Genomic DNA, 25535 nt, shown 5'->3' with positions numbered 1-25535 from the left:
AATTAACACAAAGGCATTATATAGAGAGGGGAAGAGCTAGAGTATAACAACACATTCTTTCTTAACCCATTACTACCCAGAAATGAAAATTGAAAAAAAAACAAAAAACACAAAACACCCTAAAGGTAAAGAGATGGATATGGAAGGTGGGTGGGGGGCGGGGGAGGGGGAGTGGAGAGTTGTGCTACATACATAGGGATTTCATATGACAATGAGGGCAATGGTTGCTTTGGAGGGTATCAGGAGCCAACAGAGGGCAAAATATGCTAAAAAGAGCTGACAAGAGGTAAAAAGCAAAGAAAGAACTGTTTGGTTCCTAAGTTATTTGTGAGATAATGCTAAGAATTTTCCATGCATCATTTCATTTCATCCTCAGCGTATGACAATAATAAAAAGTTACATTTATCATTATGACATACTTTATATTCTACTTATTTAATCTCATTTATTGTCTTTTTCTTCTTTGCAAGTTTCAAGAGGACAGGATCTTGGTGTGTTTTTTTTTTTTCACTGTTTTTTTTCAAGAGGACAGGATCTTTTTTTTTTTTTTTTGTATCACCCAACACCAGGCACAGTGTCTAACACAGAGCACATGCTATATGATGTTGTGTAAGTTATTTAATGTTTCTGAGCCTCAAGATAGGACAGTGATTACACACAGGCATAATCTGGAGTTAAAACCATTTAGGTTAAAATCTTGAGTCCATTGCTTATCTTTGTGCCTCTGACTTATCCTCTGTGATGGTAATACTTGTGTGCCACCGAGTCATTTCCAACTCCTAGTGACCCTGTATAGGGTTTCCAAGGCTGTAAATCTTTACGAGAGCAGAAAGCCTCATCTTTCTCCTATGGAGTGGCTGATAAATTCGAACTACTGATGTTGCAGTTATCAGTCCAGCATGTAATCCACTACACTACCAGGGTTCCTTCTTCATCTGTAAAATTTGGATAATAGTAATACCTTTCTCAGCATTACTGTGAACATTTCAAAATTACTTTACTCATGTGAAGCATCTATAATTGAGTATCTATTATATACCTGGCACATAATAGATATTCAATTAATGCTAGCTACTTATTAATGGAGCCCTGGTACTGTAGTGGTTATGAATCGGGATGCCAACCGCAAGGTCAGCAGTTAGAAACTACCAGCTGTTCCATGGGAGAAAGATGAGGCGCTTTGCTCCTGTAAATATTTACAGCCTCGGAAACCCTGTACAGGGTCGTTATGAGTCAGAACCGACTCCACAGCACACAGCCACCACCACCACTTATTAATGAGTGTCCAGGTGTGGTTCAGTAGGATAAGCACTGGAATGGTAACCACAAGGTTGGCAGTTCAAGCTCACCAGCCTCTCCTTGGAAACCCTTTACAAGGTTGTTTTGAGTCAGAGCCAACTTGACGGCACTTAACAACAACTTATTAATGAGTCTTGGCGTGGAACTGTAGAATAAGCACGGAAGTGCTAACCACAAGTCAGCAGTTCAAACCCACCAGCTGTGCCTCTGAAACCTGGTACAAGTGTACTGTAAGTCAAAAACAACTCAAGAACTCTTAATAACAACAACTTATTAATGAAATAAATATGTATATGGATCAGAATGGAATTTTTACCAATATAGTCCTGGGGTATCGTCCCCTAGATTGAAAGGCAAATATGCCAACAATCATTAACATTGCATAGCATAGTTACATTCTGTAATATATAAGGTCACCATGAATTGGAGCCAACTTAATGGCAGCTAGTAAATTTTCCACATGAATGGAGAAAGGATTCCATCATTTATAACTATGCTGGAACAACACTGAATAAAATAAACTTTATGTTCTTTCAGCTCAGACATTCTAAGAATCTACACACATAAACACTGTCTTTTGGGTCAACTCACTGTTACATTCTGCAATACTTTCTGCAGCCAGGTAATAGGCCCAAGGACTACATTGGGAGAAGCTGTCCCAGCTTCTCTTAGAGGTGATTAACCTTATCCTCATATGACAGTTGACACCATATTGGGCTACTACTCTCTAGACCTTCTATTTGTTTTATATGTACATATTCGAGTGCCAGCAAAAAAAGAAGAAGACCTTCAATGAGAGGATTGACACAGTGGCTGTAACAATGGGCTCTAACATGATAGGATCACTTTTAGCTGGAACCAATGTGATGGCCCCTAACAACAACAACAACAATATTGGAGTATAGCAGGAGAAATTATGCACAATTATGACTTATTTATAGGACAACTATGCTTCTGTTTTATATGAAAAAAAAATGTTTCTTAATTTTCTCCTAATACTCTTTTTCCTGACGTCCAATGCTGTTTCCAACCTCTTGGACAACAGTAGCTCATTGTTCACTGAGGATTGTGTCTGACCTATAATACTCTTAAGTCTCTTGCCTGTGTTAGAATCAATAGCTGAAAACTCTTATTTTGTACACTTAGTTTGGAATTTCTTATTTTCAGTGGGTTTTCTCACATCTGCTCACCCACATATTCTTGTAAGGTCTTCTTTTGTCTCATTGTGTCATCATACACAAACTTAAATACTTTATTAGGTGTTCCTTCTTGCAAATGATTCATAAAGATCTAGTAAAATCCTGGACTACAGATATAGATATTGATATCGATATACAGATCACACTGTGGGTTAACGTGCTGGACTGCAAAGTCGGTTTGCACCACAAGGTTGGTGGTTCATGCTCACCAGCCGCTCCTCAGAAACCCTATATAGGGTCGCTATGGGTCGGAACCAACTTGACTGCACTTAACTAACTACTATATACATATATATACACATATATATACCTCAGGGTCCAGTTCGAAACTACCAGCTGTTCCCCGGGAGAAAGATGAGGCTTTCTGCTCCCGTAAAGATTTACAGCCTCAGAAACCGTGTACAGGGTCACTATGAGTCGGAACTGACTCCACGGCACATTACAACAACATATATGTATATATGTTGTTGTTAAGTGCCATCAAGTCCATTCCGACCCATAGCAATACTGTATATGGTTGCTGAGAAGTGGCTGGTGAGCTTGAACCGCAGACCTCGCTTGCAGTCCAGCATATTAATCACAGTGCCACATCAGGACTCTAGACTTGGAAAGCCTATACAAGGTCACTATGAGTTGGATCAACTCCACGACACATAACCACCACTATATATATAATTATTTATTTTTATAAAGTTTGAAAACAAGCAAAAGTAACAATACAAGCAGTCCCCGGATTATGAATGAGTCATTTTCCTAAATTTGTCTTCAAGTTTAAATTTGTACATAAGTCAAAACAGGTAGATATGGTTTGTCTTAGTGTTCCTTCCTATGCATAAGAACCATTAAAGAAACACTTCCAGATACATCTTTAACATAATTGTTGTTGTTATTAAGTGCCCTCAAGTTGATTCCGACTCACAGAGACCCTGTATAGGGTTTCCAAGGAGCATCTAGTGAGCTTGAGCCACCAACCTTGTGGTTCAAACTAACTTTGCAGTCTAGCATATTAACCAGAAGTGCCACACCAGGACACCATTTAACATAATAATACAATAATAATAATAATAATAATAATAATAATAATAATGTTTTGACATGTGTAGAAAAGTAGTGCCCATTTGCTATTATGAACCATTCATTGCATGTACCTTGAATTTTTAATATAATAGACTAGACTAGGTTGATTCTTAATTACAGGCTTTACTTAGGTCTGACTTTTGTAACCCAGGGAATGCCTATATGTTGTTTAAGTGTGAGTGAGCATATATTATTCAAAAGGCCAAGGTAATGATGAATACAAAATTTGGGATACAGAGGGATGTCAAGAAAATGAAATGGGTTAGAGGAAGAGCTCTTAGATAGAAATAACTTATAGGTAATGTTATAGTTCTTAGGTTGGATGATGGGTTTATGAGTGTATATTATGTTCCATATACAAGGAAATTAATATAAAAAATTTTGAACGACTCATATATATAAAGGAGTAATGATTGTTTTGCATCCCTAAGGTAAAAAAAAAAAATTGTTTACAAAAACAATACCAGCTTTTTCTATTAACCAGAATTTCACCACCATTATATTTGTTGTTGTTAAGTGCCATCGAGCTGATTCCAACCCATAGCAAGTCTGTATAGGGTTTCTAAGGAGCAGCTGGTGAGTTTGAACCACCAACCTTGCAGTTCAAACGACTTTGCAGTCTGATATATTATCCCACAGCTCCACACCAGGACTCCCACCATCATATACTTACTTTTATTTTTTGTTTCCTTCCAGGCTATCAAAAACTTATGAAACACTAAGTTACTCATAGCTATAGGTTCTCCTCCTTCTGAGATTTTCTCCTTCAATGATTGCCCATAATCTAGTCAGGTTTGGCTTCTTGTTGAAAAGATATTTCATTTTCCCAAGAGGTTACTTTGAATAGTATTCATAGATCCTCATCTTTCTCTTGGGCCTTTTATGCTAGTTTGTATGGATCTTAGGATTACTAGCTACCCACTGAATCATTTTGGGTGAAATGCCATAATTGCTTGTTCCAGTCTTTCAGCTCCAAGACCACTAGCAGGATAGATTATTTCTAGGGATGCCAGGTGAAATGCAGGATTCATGGTTAAAATGGAGTTGCAGATAATTAACAATATTTGTAACATAAGTATAAATTTGGGACTTACTTATACTAAAAAAGAATGTTTACCTAAAATACAAATTTAACTGCGAAGCCTATATTTTGATTTGCTCAATTTGGAAACCTTATCTCATTGTGGCCCAAATTTACACTTTTGGTTTTGGGTTTGGGGTCCTGGAATGTCAATTTTGGAATCAAATTCAGTCTCCTCTGCTTAAACAATAGACCTTTTTTAGAAAAAAGTTTCATAATTCTTATCTATAAAATAGGAATAATAGCAATAACTCATAAGGTTGTTGAGAATATTAAAGGAGATAACATTTGTATAGCACTTTGAAGATGCTTCAAACATACTGTTTACTCTATCACTGCTATCATTACATGTATTATTGTGAATTTTACAAAGTACATTAGGTGTTTCAGCCAAGATTTCACCTTGTACTGCAAATTTGTCCATTAATAGGCTTAATTTGGGAATGTAACTCTCTCAGTGTCTCCATTGGTGAAGAGCATGGCAAAATGGCATATGTTGTTTTTGTTAGGTGTCATAGAGTAGGTACCAACTCATAGCAGCATTATGCACAACAGAATGAAGCATTGCCCAGTCCTGCCAACCTCACAATTGTTGCTACACTTGAGCCGATTGCTGCTGCCACTGTGCCATCCATCTCATTGGGGGTCTTCCCTTTTTTGCTGACCCTCCACATCACCAAGCATGATGATGATGACCTTCTCCAGTGACTGGTACCTCCAGATAATATGTCCAAAGTGTGAGAGACAAATTCTGGCCTTCCTAGCATCTAAGGAGCATTCTAGTTGTACTTCTTCCAACACAGATCAGTTTAATCTTCTGACAGCCCATGGTACTTTTAATATTCTCCTCCAACATCATAACTCAAATGCATCAATTCTTCTACAGTCTTCCTTATTCATTGTCCAACTTTCACATGCATATGAGGCTAATGAAAATACCATGGCTAGGGTCAGGCACACCTTAGTCCTCAAACTGGCATCTTTGCTCTTCAACACTGTAAAGTGGTCTTATGCACCAGATTTGCCTAATGCAATATGTCATTTGATTTCTTGACTGCTACTTCCATGAGTGTTGATAGTTGATTCAAGCAAAATGAAGTCTTTGACAACTTCAGTCTTTTCTCCATTTATAGGGATGTTGTTTATTGATCCAATGGTAAGGATATTTGTTTTCATTACACTCAGGTGCAACCCATACTAAAGGCTATGGTCGTTGATCTTTATCAGTAAGTATTGTAAGACCTCTTCGCTTTCAGCAAGCAAGGTTGTATCATCTGTATATCGCAGGTTGTTAAGTCTTCCACCAAACCTGATGTCAAGTTTTTCGTCATATAATCCAGATTCTCAGATTATTTGATCAGTATACATATTGAATAAGTATGGTGAAAGAATACAATCCTAGCACACACCTTTACTGGTTTTAAACCATTCAGTGTCCCCTGGTTTTGTTCAAACAAATGCCTCTTAGTCTATGTACAGGTTCCTCATGAGCACAATTAAGTGTTCTGGAATACTCATTCTCCACAATGTTGTCCAAAGCTTGTCATGATCCACACATTCAAAACACTTTGAAAGTCAATAAAGCACAAGTCTCTGCTTTCAGCCAAGATCCATCTGATGTCAGCAATGATATCCCCCATTACAGGTCCTATTCTGAATCTAGCCTGAACCTCTGTATAGTTCAATGTCAAAGTACTACTGCAGCCATTTTTAAAATTATCCTTGGCAAAATTTTATTTGCATGCGATATTAATGATATTGTCCAATGATTTCCACATCCCTTGGGTCACCTCTCTTTGGAATGGGCACAAATATGGATCTTTTCCAATCAGTTGACCAGGTTATCTTCCGAATTTCTTGGCATAGATGAGTGAGTGCCTCCAGTGCTGCATTAGTTTGTTGAAAGATTTCAATTTGTATTTTATCAATTGCTGAAGTCTTGTTCTTTGCCAATGGCTTTAGTGTACCTTGAACTTCTTCTTTCAGTATTATTGGCTCTTGATCATATGCTACCTGTTCAAATGGCTGAACATCAACCATTTCTTTTTGGTACAGTGACTCTGTGTATTCCTTCCACCTTCTTTTGACCCTTTCTGCATCATTCAAAAATTTTCCCATAGAATCCTTAAAAATAGCAATTTGAGGTTTGAAATTTTCTTCTCTTTTTTTCAGCTTGAGAAATGCTGAGTGTGTTCTTCCCTTTTGTTTTTTTAACTGCAGATATTTGCACATTTCATTATAGTAACTGACTTTGTCTTCTCAATCTACCCTTTGAAAATTTCTATTCAGCTCTTTTACCTCCTCATTTTTTCTATTTGCTTTAGCATTTCTATGCTTGAAAGCAAGTTTTGGAGTCTCTTCTGGCATCCATTTCCATCTTTTTCTTCTTTCTTGTCTTAATGGCCTTTTGCTTTCTTCCTGGATGATGTTCTTGATGTCATCCTACAACTCTTCTGGTCTTAAGTCATTATTGTCTAACTCATCAAATCTGTTCTTGAGATAATCTCTAAATCCAGGTGGGATATGTTCAAGGTCATATTTTTACTCTCGTGAACTTATTTTAATTTTCTTCAGCTTCAGCCTGAACTTGCATATGAACAGTTGCTGATCTGTTTCACAATCTGCCCCTGGACTTGTATTGGCTGATGATATGGAGCTTTTCCACAGTCTCTTTCCACAGATATAGTCAATTTGATTTCTAGTATTCCATCTGTTGAGGTCCATTTTTATAGTGGTTTTTTGTTGTTGTTGTTGTTGTTGTTGTTGTTGTTGTTGTTGTTTAAAATGGGTATTTGCAATGAGGAAGTCATTGGTCTTGCAAAATTCTATCATGCAATTTCCAGCATAATTTTAACACCAAGGCCATATTTTCCAACAACTGATCCTTTCTCTTTGCTTCTGATCTTTGCATTCTACTTGTAAGGAATTATCAATACATATTGATTACATGTTTAATTGATTTCAGACTGAAAAAGTTGGTAGAACTATTCTAGTTCACCATCACTGGCTTTAGTGGTTGGTGTGCAAATTTGAATAATAGTTATATTAAGTGGTCTTCCTTGTAGGCATATGGATATTATCTTATCACAGACACTGTGGGTGGCCTGCTGGTATTTAAAATACTGGATGCGTAGCTACCAGAATCACAGCAACAGGCTACATCGTACATCCATCCAACTGACAGATGAATGGTGGAAAATGGCATCTAACCTCCTCCTTTTTGTTTCTGAGTATTCCATTTGACCTCTGTCATGAAGTACCCCATACTCATTACCTAGTCAGTTCTCGCCTTTTAATATAGAGACCTGAGCATGTGTGTGTGTGTGTTTGGGAGTTACTTATTGATGTTAGTTGCTTTTTAATCAGTTATAACTCATAGGGAAGGAGTCCTGGTGTGGCACTGTGGGCTAATGAGTCAGAACTGCAAGGTTGATGGTTCAAGCTCACTAGCTGCTCCTTGGAAACCCTATACAAGGTTGCTATGGGTTGGAATCAAGTTGATGGCACTTAACAATAACAGCAACTCATAGGGAAACTATGTACAACAGAAGGAAACACTTGCCCATGTCCTCAACCACTTCAAATCAAAGACTATTGTTTTCTGATGGAGAAACTTGAATGGCTAATAATCACTTTTGAAATGTTACCCTTCAAGCCTATGATTAATGAATTTGACTGATAAAAGAGAGCAGTCCTAATCAAAGTAGGTTTAAGTAGAATACTTGGGAAGCAAGAAACTACTGATACTGAGAACTCTCTTACAACAGGGTCATTAAATGAATTACATTGTTTTTTTCATTTGTCTTCATCCTGCTTTCAATGCCTCTGTCTTTTTTGATGCTCCATGTCTTTACTGTTTCTCCTTTTAGAAAGGACTCCAGACCCTATGTATTCTATTCTCTGATCCACCTATTGCATCAAAACTTACTCATCTGCTTTCCTATGGTCTTGGCATATAACAGACATGTTCATTTATCCTAATATGCTAATGGATGGAATTTAATCCCATTTAATCCCTCTCCCATACCACAGATAATTTTCTATATCCTAACATCCGAAGAAGTAAGAGTATGCAGTTAGGGCATCCTAACAGATAAGGGAGACCCCTTAAATCACACCATATTATCAGCTGCCTGTTCTGTCTACTTCGCATGAATGTAGTGGTGCAGATAATCTAGAAATCATTTCTGTTTGGTTTGGGAATGTACCACACACTGTTGCTGTAGATGATTTGCTTTGCTAATTTGCTTTGCTAATTTTGTTCTATCGAAACTAATACTGAAATTGGTTTACATTTTAAAAGCTCATATGGGCCAGAAGGAGGAAGAAGTGGTAGTGTGGCCTATTTTGAAAGGGAAGGGAAGGGAACACCTACCATGAGGGAGACATGGGCTAATGGAGTTTACAAGATAAATGTGAAAGGATCAAGTCAGAACTTTGCCATAAATAGGTAGAATAAGCAGTCACCTACCTTGTCTGACTGGGCACCAAAAAGTCCACCTTCCTAATGACCTTCCTGGGATCTAAAATCCTCCCTGGGTGCTGCAAAGCTTTTGTTTGGTTACTAAACAGCTAAGCATTGTAATACTAGCCAAAAAGGTTGAGTTCTAACCACCCAGAAGTGCCTCAGAAGGCAGGCCTGCCTATCTGCTTCTGACAGGTCACAGCCTTGAAAAGCATATGATGCAGTTCTACTCTGACACACATGGAGTTACCATGAGTTAGAATGGATTCAATAATAGGGTCTTAATCATAATAAAACTGGGGTTAAAGCATTATGTAATCTAGGAGGAGTAACACATTTCCTAGCAGACACATTAGCAGTGTATCTGACTAAATCGTCAGCCAACACTGTCACCTAGTAGAAAAAGCACTGAAGGCATAAGACACAAGACAGTTGTACTTTGATGGGGAATGAGTACACTAAGAAGCTATTGTGGGAGCACCGAGTACCTGGAGACTGAGGTGAGAAGTTGCTGAAAAAGGGTAAGACAACCTTTGCCTCCTTCATTCACATGTGTTCTTATTTTCCTACTCATGATAGACATAGAGAACATACATCTTCATCAAATTATTCCCTTCCTTACTGTTCTGCTGTGCAACTAGGCTTTCAAGGACTTCTAGAGATTTTCAGTGATCTTGGTTTTCTTTTAAGGCTTGTTAGACTGCAAGGTTGGTTTAAATCACAAGGTCAATGGTTCAAAACTCACCAGCCACTCCTTGGAAACCCTATGCAGGGTTGCTATGAGTCTGAATTGACTCGATGGTACTTAGCAACAACATTGTAGAGTCAATGCTTAGCTGTATATTGTATTTCCAGCTTTAAAAGCTGCAAACAAGGACCACGGGGTTATTGAAATTGTCCTTTATTTTTCTCATTACAGTCTGCTCCCAATTCTCGAGAGGGGTGTATGCCATCTTTGGATTCTATGACCAGATGTCAATGAACACCCTGACCTCCTTCTGTGGGGCCCTGCACACATCCTTTGTCACGCCCAGCTTCCCCACTGACGCAGATGTGCAGTTTGTCATCCAGATGCGCCCAGCCTTGAAGGGTGCTATTCTGAGTCTTCTGGGTCACTACAAGTGGGAGAAGTTTGTATACCTTTACGACACAGAAAGAGGTAAGCAAAGGCATCATCTCTCCTCTGAATATTTATGTATTAGTGGTGTTTAACCTTACTCATGTTCCGTTCTCTCTCAATGAAGAAAACCTCATGTTCTCTTTTAATTTTATTTGACATTCAGAATAAAATGAAGATCTAAAAATCAAGGCAACGGTGATTTTAGAATCAAATTTTTCAAACTGCATATGTCTTCTACCCCTGACCCTGAACAAGGGTTTGGGATATCCTCCTGGTTGAATGACTGTTGTTGGAAAAGAAACTTCCTCATCAAAATAATTTTCTGGTCTGAAATGCACAGGAAAAATGCACGTTAATCTAAAATGGAGAGAGACCTAACTTGGAAAGTTTTGGAAAATTAATCCTGTCAGAGACTTATAAGTATCCCTTCATAGATGAGCAAACCAAAGTCCAAAGAGGAAATATGCTTTTCCACATAGCAGTTTAACCATATACCTGGGACTGATACCAATGTCTCCTGCTTCCAAAGCTTGTTCCACCAGATCACATTAAGACTTCAGCTAAGAGGGCCTCAACAATTATCTGATGAAAATAATGAATGGAAACTGGCTAAAGTTGGGGTTTGGGGACAGGTGTTTCTTTCTAAAGTGAGTTAATATACAAAGGACACACTGTATTGAAAGTCTCTGAAATTAAAGATCTAACCTTAAACTGTTGTGTTGCATGTCGCCAAGTCAGTTCCAAATCATAGTGATCTTATATTGGGTTTCTGAGGCTGTAAATCTGTGTGGTTGGTAGATTTGAACTGCTGACCATGCGGTTAGCAGCCCACCTCATAACCCACTATGCTATCAGGGCTCTTGATTTTAAATAGTATGTGTAAAACAATGGCATGGGAGCTCCTCTAACTTCACAACACGGAGAGAGAAGAATTGCCTTTAGCATCAGCACAAGGCCTATTCCTATGAGGCGGATGTCAGACATGCCTCCACCCTCCACCCTTCTGACACCAACCATTCCTCCCACAGCACTCTTTAGCTTGCTGCTAGATTCAGTAATGTGTTGCAATGACCACACAGAAATCACAAACCATACTCACTATTATAGACTTTATTAGGGAAATAACTGCTTATAATTCAGGATCAGGAATGCTCAGGAAATAGTTCATCAATCAAGATATCCTCCTTTCAGCCATCCTCCCAGGCACACTCAGGCCATGCACCCTGTTCAGGCAAGTGTTACAAAGCTCTTTTAGTTCTGCCAATAAATGCCCACTCTGCCAGAAAGTCTCTCCCAAAGGTACTCAACTCTAGTTCTGGGGGTTGGTAAACTTAGCTCCCCTAATTAAGTGTCCAGGAAGCACCCCACTCTACCAGCATCTAAAGGCACTCAATTTTCTCATTCCATAGACCAGGAAGCCCACTATGCCATCCCCTACCAGTTTCTTGGTCTGCTGTCTCTGCCATCATGGCTTCGCTGCCATTGCTTCTCACTTGCTCACGCCATCTCTGGTGTTACAGCTGTGTCTCCTGGATCAAGGAGGTTTGGCACAGGGAGATGTCGGGTCCAAAGGATACTAGCTCTTCTTCCCATTGTTTGCTCCTCTTTCTTGATGGTAGTGAGAGCCCCCTTTCTGCCTCTAGGATAGTTCATTTTAAATCTAGTGTAATGGCAAAATGAATCAATCCCCCTTGTTATGGTTCCAAACCTCTTATTTGCATGGTCCCACCCATGTGCCTTACTTACAAGATTAGCAAGCTATCTCTATTGGCATAGTCATACCCAGTCATTTGGTGGGCATTACAAAGAACCGCAGTGTCGTATCCAGTAAGTTACAATAATTAATTAGCAAAAATGCACATTTCAGAACCCAGCTAAACACACTGCTCCAAAGCTCAGTTATCTTTGAGAAGTTCCTAAATAAAATCCAGGAATGAGTTCAGAAGACAATGTAACATTATCAGTTGTTTCCTGGAACTCTGATCATAGACCAGGGAAGGATCTCTGTAAAGGAAGGAGAAAATGGAAAGTCTATCTACTTGATGTGATGCTGCACATTAATGCACTGGACTGCAAGTTCGGTTTGGACTGCAAGTTCGCTTTGAACTGCAAGGTTGGCAGTTCAAGCTCACCAGCCACTCCCCAGAAACCCTATACAGGATCACTAGAAGTTGGAACTGACTTGACGGCTCTTAACAACAACTACAATCCATCTGAGAGGTGCCTAGAAAAGAAGTCCTGTGTGACAACTTAACTTACAAAGCTATTTTGCTCTTTACTTTCATTTTGCAGTACCATCAAACCCTATATGAAAGCCTGTATTTCTCTATGGTTGCTTGTTGTTGTTAGGTACTGCCAAGTCAGTTCCAACTCATAGAAATCTTATGCATAACAGAGTGAAACATGGTCCAGTCCTGCATCATCCTCACAATTGTTATGTTTGAGCTCATTGCTGCTCCCACTGTGCCAATCCATCTCATTGGGGGTCTTCCTTGTCTTTGCTGACCCTCCACTTTACCAAGCCTGATGTCCTTCTCCAGGATCTGGTCCCTTCTGATAACATGTCTGAAGTTTGAGAAACAAAATCTCACCATCCTGGCTTCTAAGAAGCATTCCATTTGTATTTCTTCCAACACAGACCTGTTCATTCTTCTGGCAATCCAACACAGACCTTCACTATTCTTCTCCAACACCACAACTCAAATGTATCAATTATTCTATGGTCTTTGTTATTCATTGTCCATAGTACTTACCTCTAGATATTGTCAAATTTCATGAACCTAAAGCAACAGACTATTATTGTAATTCAAGATCTGCCACTAACCTGCTCTCTGACCTTGACCAATTCACTGAAGATCTCTTGGCCTTGAAATCCTCATCTAAGGTGTATCCCTTCTTAATGCAATACCCTATGATTCTTAAAGTGTTGAGACATTATTCCAGACAAAGGACACTGTTTCTTGCTACTAATTCCAACTTATATATTATCAATTAGTTAGTCAATCAATTCTACATGCTGTTATCAACTCCAAATGGTGTTCTCAAATTTTGTGACAAGAGGCTGTATATAATCTCATTCCAATGTGGATTGACAGAAAATATATGAAACAATTCATAAACAACACAGAACAATATTAAATTGAGTGTAACACTACGTGATACTGACTCTAGTTGCTATAAACATTTAGAAAAGGGAACAATCCAGGAAAGTAGAGTTGTCAGAGAGGCTTGCTAGAGGAGCTAGAACTTGAAGGGGTGTAGGTTGCAGGAAAGGAAAGGGGGGTGGTGTTTGACAGCATGAACAAAAGGCAGGGTCAGGAAGGAGCACTGTCTGTGCAAAGCCTTGTGTACCAAAATAATTTGAACATTTAATTCACAATTTACTAAATTTCAAACACTTCACTCCTCTCAGATACCAAGGATAAATCAGCCTATTTCTATGAACTGCATACAATGTAATCTAGTACATTACTAGCTGCCATGGAGTCAATTTTCACTCATGGCAATTGGCTCCATGTCAGAGTAGAGCAGTATTCCATGGAGTTTTCCATGGCTGATTTTTAGTAGATACCCAGGCATATCTTGTGAGGCATCTCTGGTGGACTGCATTGCTAAGTCATTTGGTTTGTCAACTGTTTGCATCACCTAGCGACTCTTATCTATAGCATAGCAATATAATTTTTACAATTGATAAGAAGTTTGTAAATCAGAGAGCCTCTCTCCTGAAATTTTTTGTAAAGTTGAAGATCAGTTCTACTAATGCTGTCACCTCCCACTGAATCCAGAACAGAAGTTATAATTAATGCATTGCTCCTCTTTTCTTCTTTCCTTCTCTGATCATTAGCTCTCTATTAGATGAAATAAATCAAAAGTTAATCTATTTTTATTTCTTATCCCTATGTCATTTCTCAAATCATCTCACTAAAGAGTTTGAATAGTTCTATGATCTTGGAGCAAAAAGAAACCTCCCTTCTGACTCATGTTTGCTCATAGTATTTCCACCACGGCCATTTAGTTGGTAGGAATAATCCAATCTGCTTGTTTTTGTTGAATACCATCGAGTTGGTTCCAACTCAAAGCTGCCCTATATAAGGTTTCCAAGGAGTGGATGGTGAGTTTGAACCACCGACCTTGTCAAACTGACCTTGCGGTCAAGTGCTTATCATCCAGTGCCACACCAGGATACCTAGAAGATGTTAATACTTTCCATAAACCTTTGTACTCATTTGCCCTTGGAAAGTGTTTCCAAAACACTATGCTATGACACTGTATCAAACTTTGTCAATGGCTTTCTATTGTCTGTATTTAAAATAATAGAGTCTATTCTTGATAGTCTTGAGACTATGCATAATTAGACCTTAACCAACTAACAAATCTGTCCTCCATCTACTACCTAACTGCAAGCAGATCTCATGCTGCCCACTTGGCCAAATGTGCCAGAACTATGCCTGTCTCAGCAATTTCATTTCCTCTATTGGTGTCAGGTGCCAACAGTCAGTACCAACTCATAATGACCTTATGCAAAACAGAATGAACCACTGAGCAGACTTGTGCCAATTGCTCTGCCATTGTGTCAGTCCATCTCGTTGGGGGGGAGGGGGTCTTCCCCTTTTTCGCTGACCCTCAACTGTACCAAGCATGATGACCTTCTCCAGGGACTGGTTGTTGTTGTTATATGCCGTGAAATCGGTTCCAACTCATAGCGACCCTGTACAGGGTTTCCAAGGCTGTAAATCTTTACAGGAGCAGAAAGCCTCATCTTTCTCCTGCAGAACAGCTGGTAGTTTTGAACTGCTGACCTTGTGGTTCGCAGCCCAATGCGTACCATTACGCTACCAGAGCTCCAGGGACTGGTACCTCCAGATAATATGTCCAAAGTATGAGAGACAAAATCTGGCCATCCTAGCATCTAAGGAACATTCTGGTTGTACTTATTCTAACACAGATTTGTTTGATCTTCTGACAGCCTATGGTATGTTTCTTATTCTCTTCCAACACCATAACTCAAATGCATCAGTTCTACAGTCTTCCATATTCATTGTGCAACTTTCACATGCCTATGAGGCTAACAAAAATACCATGGCTTAGGTCAGCCACACCTTAGTCCTCAAACTGACATCTTTGCTTTTGAACACTTTAAAGAGGTCTTGTACAGCAGATGTGCCTAATGTAATATGTCACTTGATTTCTTGACTGCTGCTTCCATGAGTGTTGATAAGTTGATCTGAGCAAAATGAAGTCTTTGACAACTTCAATCTTTTCTCATTTATACTAATGTTATTTACTGGTCCAGTTGTAAGGATTTTGGTTTTCTTTAAATTGAGGTGCAACCCATACTGAAGGCTGTGGTCTTTAATCTTCATCAGTAAATATTTTAAGACCTCTTTGCTTTTGGCAAGCAAATTGTATCATTAGGATAGCACAGGTTGTTAATGAGTCTTCCTCCAAGTTCTTCTTTACATAATTCAGTTTCTCAGATTATTTGCTCAGCATACAGATTGAATAAGTATGGTTAAAGAATACAACCCTGGCACACCCCTCCTGATTTTAAACCATTCAGTGTCCCCTTGTTCTGTTCAAACAACTGCTTCTTAGTCTATGTACAGGTTCCTCATGAGCACAATTAAGTGTTCTGGAATACTCATTCTCCACATTGTTGTCCAAAGCTTGTCATGATCCACACATTCGAAAGCCTTTGCATAGTCAATAAAACACAGGTAAACATATTTCTGGTATTCTCTGCTTTCAGCCAAGAGCAATATCTGACTTCAGCAATGATATCTCTCATTCCACATCCTAGTCTGAATCTGGCCTGAACCTCTGGCAGCTCCCTGTCAATGTACTGCTGCAGCCATTTTAAAATTATCTTTAGCAAAATTTTACTTGCGTACAATATTAATGATATTATCTGATGATTTCCACATCCCTTGGGTCACCTCTCTTTGGAATGTGCACAAATATGGATCTCTTCAAAGCAGCTATCTATCTGGTAGCTGTCTTCCAAATTTCTTGGCATAGATGAGTAGGTGCCTCCAGGGCCGCATCAGTTTGTCAAAAGATTTCAATTTATATTCCATCAATTCCCAGAGCCTAGTTCTGTGTCAATGGCTGTTGTGCACCTTGGACATCTTCCTTCTGTATCATTGGCACTTGAACATATGCTAACTCTTGAAATGGTTGAACATCATTATTTCTTTTTGGTACAGTAACTCTGTGTTTCCTTCCATCTTCTTTGATGCTTTCTGTATCATTCAATATTTTGCACATAGAATCATTCAATATTGCAATTTGAGGCTTGAATTTTTCCTTCTGTTTTTTTTTTTTTCAGCTTGAGAAATGCTGAACGTGTTCTTCCCCTTTGTTTTTTTAACTCCAGGCCTTTGTACATTTCATTTTAATATTTGACTTTGTCTTCTCGAGCTGCCCTTCGAAGTTTTCTGTTTATCTCGTTTACCTCCTCATTTCTTCTTGAGTATCTCTATGCTGGAGTTTCAGAGTCTCTTCTGATCCATTTTGGTATTTTCTTTGTTTCTTGTTATCTTAATGACCTTCTGCTTTCTTCCTATATGATGTTCCTATAAGATCTTCTGGTCTTCTGTTCCTATAAGATCTTCTGGTCTTCTGTTGCTAGTGTCTGATTCATCAAATCTGTTCTTAAGATTATCTCTAAATTCAGGTGTGATATGAGCTCTGGTAGCGTAGTGGTTACGAATCGGGCTGCGAACCATAAGGTCAGCGGTTCGAAACTACCAGCTGCTCCGCGGGAGAAAGATGAGGCTTTCTACTCCCGTAAAGATTTACACCCTCGGAAACCCTGTACAGGGTCGCTATGGGTCGGAACCGACTCGATGGCACATAACAACAACAACAACATGTTCAAGGTCATATTTTAGGCCTCGTGGACTTGTTTTAATTTCTCCTATAACTTCCTGGAATTCTTTCCTTCATATTGATTATTACAATTCTGCTAATTGTAATAATCAAGCTTAGTGATTCATTCACTTATTCATTCATTCCTCCTTTTAAGAGGTTCAAGAGTTACAATAGGACTTCCTGTGTTGTGCTATAGGATTAGCACTGGACTGCAAACCACAAGACTGGCAGTTTAAACCCACCAACTACTGTTCAGAAACCCTACACAGGGTCACTATGAGTTGGAACCAACTTAACAACAGCAACAAGAGTTACAATGATAAACTTAGTTCTTGCTGTTATAAAGCTTTCATTTTAATGAAAGAGATAGACAAAAATCCAAGTAAACAAATTTGTTGTTGTTGTTAAGTGGCATCAAGTCAATTCCGACCAATAGCGACCCCGTATAGGGTTTTCAAGGAGCAGCTGGTGAGCTTGAACCACTAACCTTGCAGTTCAAACAACTTTGCAATTTGACGCATTAACCCACAGTGCCATACTAGGACTCCAAGTAAACCAATCTACAAAATAATTATATGTTTAGATAATGTGTTAGAAAGGAAACAAATAATAATGGATGGGAGCTCATTTTCAAAGCATGATCAGTGAAGGGGCCTCATTGAGAAGAGGGCATTTAAGCTGAGAACTAAAGGATGAAAAGGATTTAGTCGTGTGAATAGTAAAGGGGGAGTGTTCCAAGCAGAGGAAAGACATGTGCAAAGGCCTTGCGACAGGGAAGAACGTGGTATATTTGAGAAACTGAAAGAAGACCAATGTTGCTAAATAATAGTGAAGAGAGAAAGTGTGGACTTAAGATGAGGCTGTAAAGGTAAACAGGAGCCAGATCATAGCTGTGGTGTATGGACAAGAGGCATGGTAAGGAGTTTGGATTGTATCGTATCTACAATGTAGTCATTGGAGGATTTTGAGTAATCACATAATGATATCTCTGGGTAATGTAAACAATTAAACACTCAGCTGCAAACTAAAAAGTTGGCAGTTTGAGTCTACCTAAAGGTGCCTCAGAGGAAAATCTTGACAATCTACTTCTGAAAAGGTTGCCATGAGTAGGATCAACTTGATAGCAACAGATTTTAGTCACATAATATGATTTAAGTTTCAAAGATGAGAGTGGCACAAGAACCAAAGAAGAGATGCCAATTAGAAAGCCACTGTGGCCATCCAGGTGAGAAACAATGGCGACTTGGACCAGATCGGAGACAAAGAAAAGTTGATGATGTAGAAATCCATTTTGGACATAGAAACAATAGGACTTGGAAATAGATTGGCTGTGGGATGTGAGGAAGAGGATGACTATGAAGTTTCAGACTTAGGAGACTGGGTAGATGGTAATGTTATTTACTGAGGTGACAGAGTGGGAGAAACTAGGTTTAAGGAACAAATATCTCTCCTGCCTCTGAACGCCCACAAGAATCTTTTGTTCATGTTTTTCACTTGGCACTTAGTAGAACAAGTCTCTATTGTTCTTCCACTAGGTCTGCTATAGGCTTTCTTAATACCTTCTCTCCAGATAGTCAGTAAGCATTTGGGTAAGCCCTAGATGTACATTGTGTGCCTCCTCTGGAATGGAACATAGGCCTGGACACATAACTAGTGTTTTCCCAGCTCATGATAGATTTTTCAAGAATAAGTCCCATGCTTGTTTGTTTTGTTTTTTTGATATTGAGATGAAAGGCAAAGAACAGAACAGGCAAAAAGGGAAGGCATGAGGGAGGAAGTCCAATTTCTACATAAAACTATTTGATAGAGAGTTTTAAAGTTATCAATAAAATTTCTATTCTGCATTTTCTCACTTTTCCACAATGATGATGTATGGCTTTAGTAATAAAAAAGTATAGGGAGAAATTAAATTACAAAATATAATTTAAGAATATTTTGAATGATATAAAATAAAGATGGAAAACAAAGAGAGATTAAAGGGACCATCTATAATTACATCCAAATAAGCCAAAGTACAAATGATATGACTCCACTTTATAAGGGCAGAGATGTGTGAGGAACTGAGAAATGGGACAAACATTTATGGTCATTTTAAAAACTTGTAGAACAATCAGGAAATGATACCTTTGAAAACATGAAACACTGAGTGGATTTCAGGATTTTCATGTCTATTCTTTGATTTCTATCTGCAGAGAAAGATCAGATTTTGTGTTTGTAGAGTATCACTTTGATACTAAGTTACTAAAATACTGCCTTGTTTTCATTAATATAAAATTGAAAATTGTACTCTTAGTGTTATACATTAACAGCTCAGCTCTTGGAAAAATTATAAGTTTGACTAGATGTGTCTTTTGCCACCTTTGTAACTTCTCTTTTTAATTGATATCCCTTTCCTTATTTATGCAGGAATCCTTACTATGACACTTGCCCACATCTGCCCTTCCTGGCAGAAGCAAATTCTCAGATGTCTCTGTCCCAAGCTGCCTCCACATCTCCATTTAAAAAAAAAAAAAAAGACAACTTTTTTATTCTGCATCTCATTCCCACTAATTCATAATCCTTCTCCAGTAGTGACAATAGTCCAGATCCATTCATGTTAATTTATTTATGGTTATTAATTAATTTCAGGGATGAAATCTATACTCAGGCAAGGACCAAGCATGGCCACAGAACCTTAATCCAAAGACTGACTTTCTAATTCTGAGATTCCAGACACCACAAGTACAGCCTGGAAGGTCCTTTGTCAACATGCCTTCTTATCTAGAAAGTCCAAAAACTATGCAGGGAGGTGGCCACCTCTATGAGACCTATCTTTCGGGTATAAATCCACCCACTCTCTGGAGTGCTAGCATTTCCCCCAAAAGAGTAACATCCTTGAGAACTGCAGCCTGACTCTCTCATGCACCTGAAAACTCTCCTTGGCTTCAATGGTCACAGCCCACAGAGATGAAAGAAAACTGGCCCAGGCTGTGGCTCTCAGCTTAAATAATGAGATAATAGATCTAGGTGCCCTTTGAGGCAACTAGTCCCTACCTTCTTGTCAATGTTCAATAAACTCCTGCTGTCTCCCATTCTAGCCTGAAACTTCCCACTCAGTTCTCAAGTAACTCTCTGGAGGTCAACAGCCTTCTAACAGACATTTCTATTTGTTCTAGAAGGTTGTGGCAGGAACATGGGCAGTTGTAACAAGTAGTCAATCAGTCAACATGTAATTATTGGATATTTCCTAGGGCTAGCTTGTGCTAGGCCACCGGTGGGGTTTAAAAGAGAAGCAGAATCAGGCCCTGCCTTTGAGCATTTGGCAGTCCCATTGGTGTAACAGTGATTTATTGCAGGGGTCTGAAAAAAAATAAATTATTAAACCAATTGCTCCAACATCCGCCAATGACATTTGCATTCATTAGGGCAAGTACCTTGTGACAAGATTAAAGAGTGGCCAGATAGCTAGGCAAGTAGAAACATGTTGAAAGGTCCTGAAGGGCTTAAGAGGTAAAAAGATTTCCTAAAACAAGGAGAAAATGGCCTTCCCTCAGAGGACTGTGAATGTTATCAGATAGGCTGCATTTGGATTCAATTGACAGACAAGCAGAACTTCAATTCTTTATATCTTCCTCTGTGTTGACATTCACCACCTACTTATATAACCCTTCCTTCTAGTTCTACTTTCCCAAATAAAGCACAAAATGGATTTCTCTTTCTGCTTCTTCCCTCCTTTTTTCTCCACACACACACACACATACAAGCATGTGTATCATTAGGATAAGAGCAGCTACCATTTCTTGACCACGTACTATGCACCAGACCCTGAAATTGTTACTTGGATTATTTCATTTAATTCTCATAACATCCCTGAATCTTTACAACTAAAACTGAGGCATAAAAAGGTTAAGTGATGGTTCTTAGAATCACACAAGTACGAAATAACAAAACCAAGATGAAACCTAGGTTTGCCACATTCCAAAATTGATGTGCTTTTCACAGACTAATAACTTGTGACAGCAGCTATTATCTCTGCCCTTAGTCTTTCCTTGACCAGGCAAATATTCCTAGTTCCTTCATCCATTCTTCAAAGGACCTGGTACACAGAGTTTCCCTATCTTGGTTGTCTTCCTGTAGAAGTATTCCAATCTGTCAATTTCCTACCTGAATCCACAAACGAACACAATAGCTAGTGGTACCAGGGACCCAGATAGGTAGGAGATAAAAAATCCAGGTTAAGTTACAGGGCAAAGAAGTAGCAAAGGTGAAGGCAGGGAAAAGGCAGAGCTCTGAATGCAGGCAGGCAGGTGGAGTGCTCTGATGGGAACCTGATATGAAATGAAGGGAACTCAAATAAATATTCCTCTCTGAAGCAGAGACAGTTTCCAGAAAAACAGAAGAATCTTAGCTTGTAAGTGCTCATAGCTAAAGGGTGGAGAAGAAAAAAGCAAGGAGCGACTGATGATCGGTTCTGCCATAAGTACTGGAAAGAGACTTTAGAGAAAGTATCAGATACCTGTTTAAAAAAAAAAAAAAAAAAAAAAGACCACCATGGCTTGTTTTCTCCTCCACTTTAAGACTAGATTAAAGGATGTGTGCGAAGGTTAACAGATGACTCCAATTCTAGTCTTGTCCATTTGCCTTCTGGGTAAAGCAAAGTCAAGTGAGTTTTTATTGAAATTCAAGCTATATTTACATCTGAATAAATTAGGAAGGCCTATAAAGTACATTATCCTGTGAGAGACAGATACTAAATTCTCCTGTTTGAGCAGCAATAATCGGAGTTGACAGTACCTAAAACATTTGGTAGTTTCTACAGCCTGTCTAATCTTCAACTATGAGAGTATCTTGAGAGCTTGCACAATAATAATAGTGAATGACTATTTGGACTGGATTGTGAATAAAATACTGTATATATGTCTGTAATGAGAATTTCATTGAAAATGAAAATATTGAAGCTGTCATATTTTTTAATACTTCGATTTGCACATCTTTGACTGCTTTGGGGCATAAAAAGAGACAGTACCGAGCAATTTGTTGTCAGCTCTTGAAATAAATTATCATTTAAACACTTCCTCTCCACAAAGGTTATTAGCTTAGTAGCTTGTTCCTGGGGTTGGATCATTGGTAGAGGGGAAAAAAAAAAAAATCACAAGACATTAAACTCACTTTCAAAAGCTGAATATTAGTTACTGTGGAAATTGTTCTCTCAGTAGCTTAACATATTTTGTCGTAGCTCTCCAGTGCTGCAGATTAGACTGCAGTGACTATTAATAAATACTGTCATATTTTACAGCTGTCATGCAAAGCTGAAAAAAGGCTTTGCTGTGATTAGATCCTGTTTACTGTAATATTTCCAGCTCAGACTCAGAAAGGCAGTTTTCCTATAAAGGTATTTTCCATAAGTAGACTATTTCTCCTTAAAATGACATAACTAATTTTGATGTATTGTTAACTCCTTGGTGGTAGTGAATGAATATGAGGTTCAATTTGCCTTCATTGCCAGAGATACATTCCTCTCCAGAGACAGATTAAGCTGAAATGTCAAAATTTCTCCCTTGAGTTGTCCTTCATATGCAAAGATTGTGCTACTGTCAGTAGATGTGCTTTGAGTACCTTCCACCCCAGCCCTCCAAGAAGAGCTGATTTGCACTGGTTCATCTACTGGTTCATCTACCTGATGACATTGTTTGCAATACAGCTGGCTGGGACTTAGGGTAGGAAGGTCACTTCAGTGGGATAGCTACAAATTCTGGTTCCAGAGCTAAAATGCCAGTTAATGGGAGCTGGAGGTGATGAGAAAGATCTCTAGCCCTCCTACCATGCATTAGTTATTTGGAATGGTATTAGGATCTCTAGAAAAAAAGGCGGTGACAACAGGCCAGGTTGCTTTTGCTCTGACCTTCCAATGTCTTTCGTTGTGCTCCTTGAGAAATTAACCTTCACTAATTGTGGCATTGTGGGTTAATGTACCAGACTGCAAAGCCGTTTGAACTGCAAGGTCGGTGGTTCACGCTCACCAGCTGCTCCTCGGAAACCCTATACAGGGTCGCTATGGGTCGAAACCAACTCAACGGCACTTCACAACAACAACAAACGAATATATAGGGAACTCTGGAAGCATAGTGGAATACAAGCTGGGCTACTAACCACAAGGTCAGCAGGTTGAGTCTACCAGCTGCTCCGTGGGAGAAAGATGAGGTTTACTTAACTCCCGTAAAGATTTATAGCCTTGGAAACCCTATATATGGAGTCCTGGTGTAGTGCTGTGGACTAATGCGTCAGACTGCAAAGTCGTTTGAACTGCAAGGTTGGCGGTTCAAGCTCACAAGCTGCTCCTTGGAAACCATATACAGGGTCGCTATGGGCCGGAATTGACTTGACTTAACAACAACAACAACAAGCTGAATATGGTGTGGTGCTGTGGGTTACTGCACCAGACTGCAAAGCCATTTGAACTTCAAGGTCAGCGGTTCAAGCTCACCAGCTGCTCCTCAAAAACCCTATACAGGGTCGCTATGGGTCGGAATCGACTTGATAGCACTTAACAACAAGCTGAATATAGAGTCCTGGTGCAGTGCTGTGGGTTAATGCGTCAGACTGCAAAGTCGCTTTGAACTGCAAGGTTGGCGGTTCAAGCTCACCAACTGCTCCTTGGAAACCCTATACAGGATTGCTATAGGTCAGAACTGACTCAACGGCACTAAACAACAACAACAAGCTGAATATCCTGACGTGTGCTGTAGACACAGGACTGCTAACTGCAAGGTCAGAGGTTCAAACCCACTAGCCACTTCTCAGAAATCCTACACAGGGTCACTATGTATTGGAACCAACTTGACAGCACTTAGCAATAAACAACAATAAAGTTGAATATCAAAGAGGTTTCGTGGGACAGTGGTTGAAGCACTCAGCTGCTAATTAAAAGGTTAACAGTTCAAACCCACTAATCACTCCATGGGAGAATGATGCGGTAATCTGTTCCTATAAAGAATACAGCCTTGGAAACTTTATGAGGTGGTACTACTCTGTCTTATGAGTTTTCTGGTTTGAAGCTGAATATCTCGTTTTCAGTTAATGGGTAGCTCTTACACCATTAGGGGTTAGCGGAAGTGGACGTCCTGTAATTCAGAATTTGAGCCTGAGAATTCCTTAAGATGGTTCTTCTAAATATTCCTTGGAGAAGAGAGAGACTATAATGTAGACCTGCAACTGTGACTTTGAAGTCCATCCCTTATGGTCCTGTAGCCAATTAAACCAAGGCAGGAATGATTGATGTAGGAGTTAAATGGGAGAATGCAAGTCTTTAGCGCCAAGCTTATCACAGTAACTTGCTCAATAAATTTTAGCTCTTTTTATTTTATTATCCTATTGTTATTACAGGGAACATGGTGGCTCTATAGGGTAAGCACTGGACTACAAACCACAAAGTTAGTGGTTTAAGCCCACCATCCACTTCACAGGAGAAAGATAAGACTTTCTGCTCCTGTGAAGAGTTACAGCCTCAGAAACCCTATGATGGGTCATTGAGTCAAAACTGACTCAACAGCACTTTACAACATTTTATTACCATTATAAAATAGTGGTCCTCAATGAGAAGGGAGAATGAGTTGGCAATATCTGCATACCATTCTGTTTGTCACACTAGAAGGGAGGGACAGAGGTGCTACTGGCATCCAGTGGGTAGAGACCAGGGATGTTGCTACATATCATACAATGGGTAGGACAGCCTTTTCTGAAACAAATAATTATCCAGCATAAAATGTGAATAGTGCCTAGATATCAGCAGACTTAAGGGATGAATGGTTGCAGGCACTCCTCAAGGGGTTGCCAGTAAATCATTCTAGCATTTATTGAGTGCCTCTCACTGTGCCTACCTCAGTGTTAAGATGTGGGCTCAAACATATCAAATATAGGAAACAGAACCTCTACCTCTACCTCTACCTCTGAAGAACTTACATGGGACAATATCGATGCATATGAAGAAGAAAAAAAAAATGTACAAACCAGCAAAAGGCAAGAGCTAGATTATGTGGTACAGATTTGAAGTACTGCGGTAGTCCAAAGAAGAAAAATGTTACTATAACTACATTGGACTAGTCAGAGAAGGCTTCATGGAAGAAGTTACACATTTTTCCAAGCTCAACACAGAGCGCTTTCAATAACAATGACCTTGCCTTGATTTCGAAGACCAGGTTGGTGTGACGAACATGGTATTCCCATCAATGCTTCCAAATGTCACAGTTCAAGGCAAGAAACATCATTAAAAGAAAAATAAAAAAAGGAACAATGTTCCTTTTACTAAATGGAAAACAATTACAGGGCTGTTGAAAATAGGCAGTAAACAAAGAGAGGGAGGGAATACTGGCAATATTCCATTTTCCCCAACTAATCCTTAGCATAAGTACAATTTGCAACAAAATCAACAGTGCGTGCTCGCTC

At 39.1% G+C, this 25535-nt stretch overlaps 1 protein-coding gene across 2 annotated transcripts in view; it reads left to right on the top strand.

Annotated features, from left to right (window-relative positions):
• GRIA3 (glutamate receptor, ionotropic, AMPA 3) overlaps window positions 1-25535 on the top strand; it is a 491170-nt gene that overhangs the window by 119549 nt on the left and 346086 nt on the right. For both annotated transcript variants that reach the window (XM_006862852.1, XM_006862853.1), the window contains exon 3: window positions 10041-10280. In XM_006862852.1, coding sequence (XP_006862914.1) covers window positions 10041-10280 — 240 coding nt within the window. The remainder of the gene's footprint in view (window positions 1-10040; window positions 10281-25535) is intronic.

Source organism: Chrysochloris asiatica, unplaced genomic scaffold (genome assembly GCF_000296735.1).
Source record: "Chrysochloris asiatica unplaced genomic scaffold, ChrAsi1.0 scaffold00051, whole genome shotgun sequence".
Classification (NCBI taxonomy): domain Eukaryota; kingdom Metazoa; phylum Chordata; class Mammalia; order Afrosoricida; family Chrysochloridae; genus Chrysochloris; species Chrysochloris asiatica.
The sequence above is the reverse complement of the archived record's forward strand: the minus strand, read 5'-3'. Positions and strand labels throughout refer to the sequence as shown.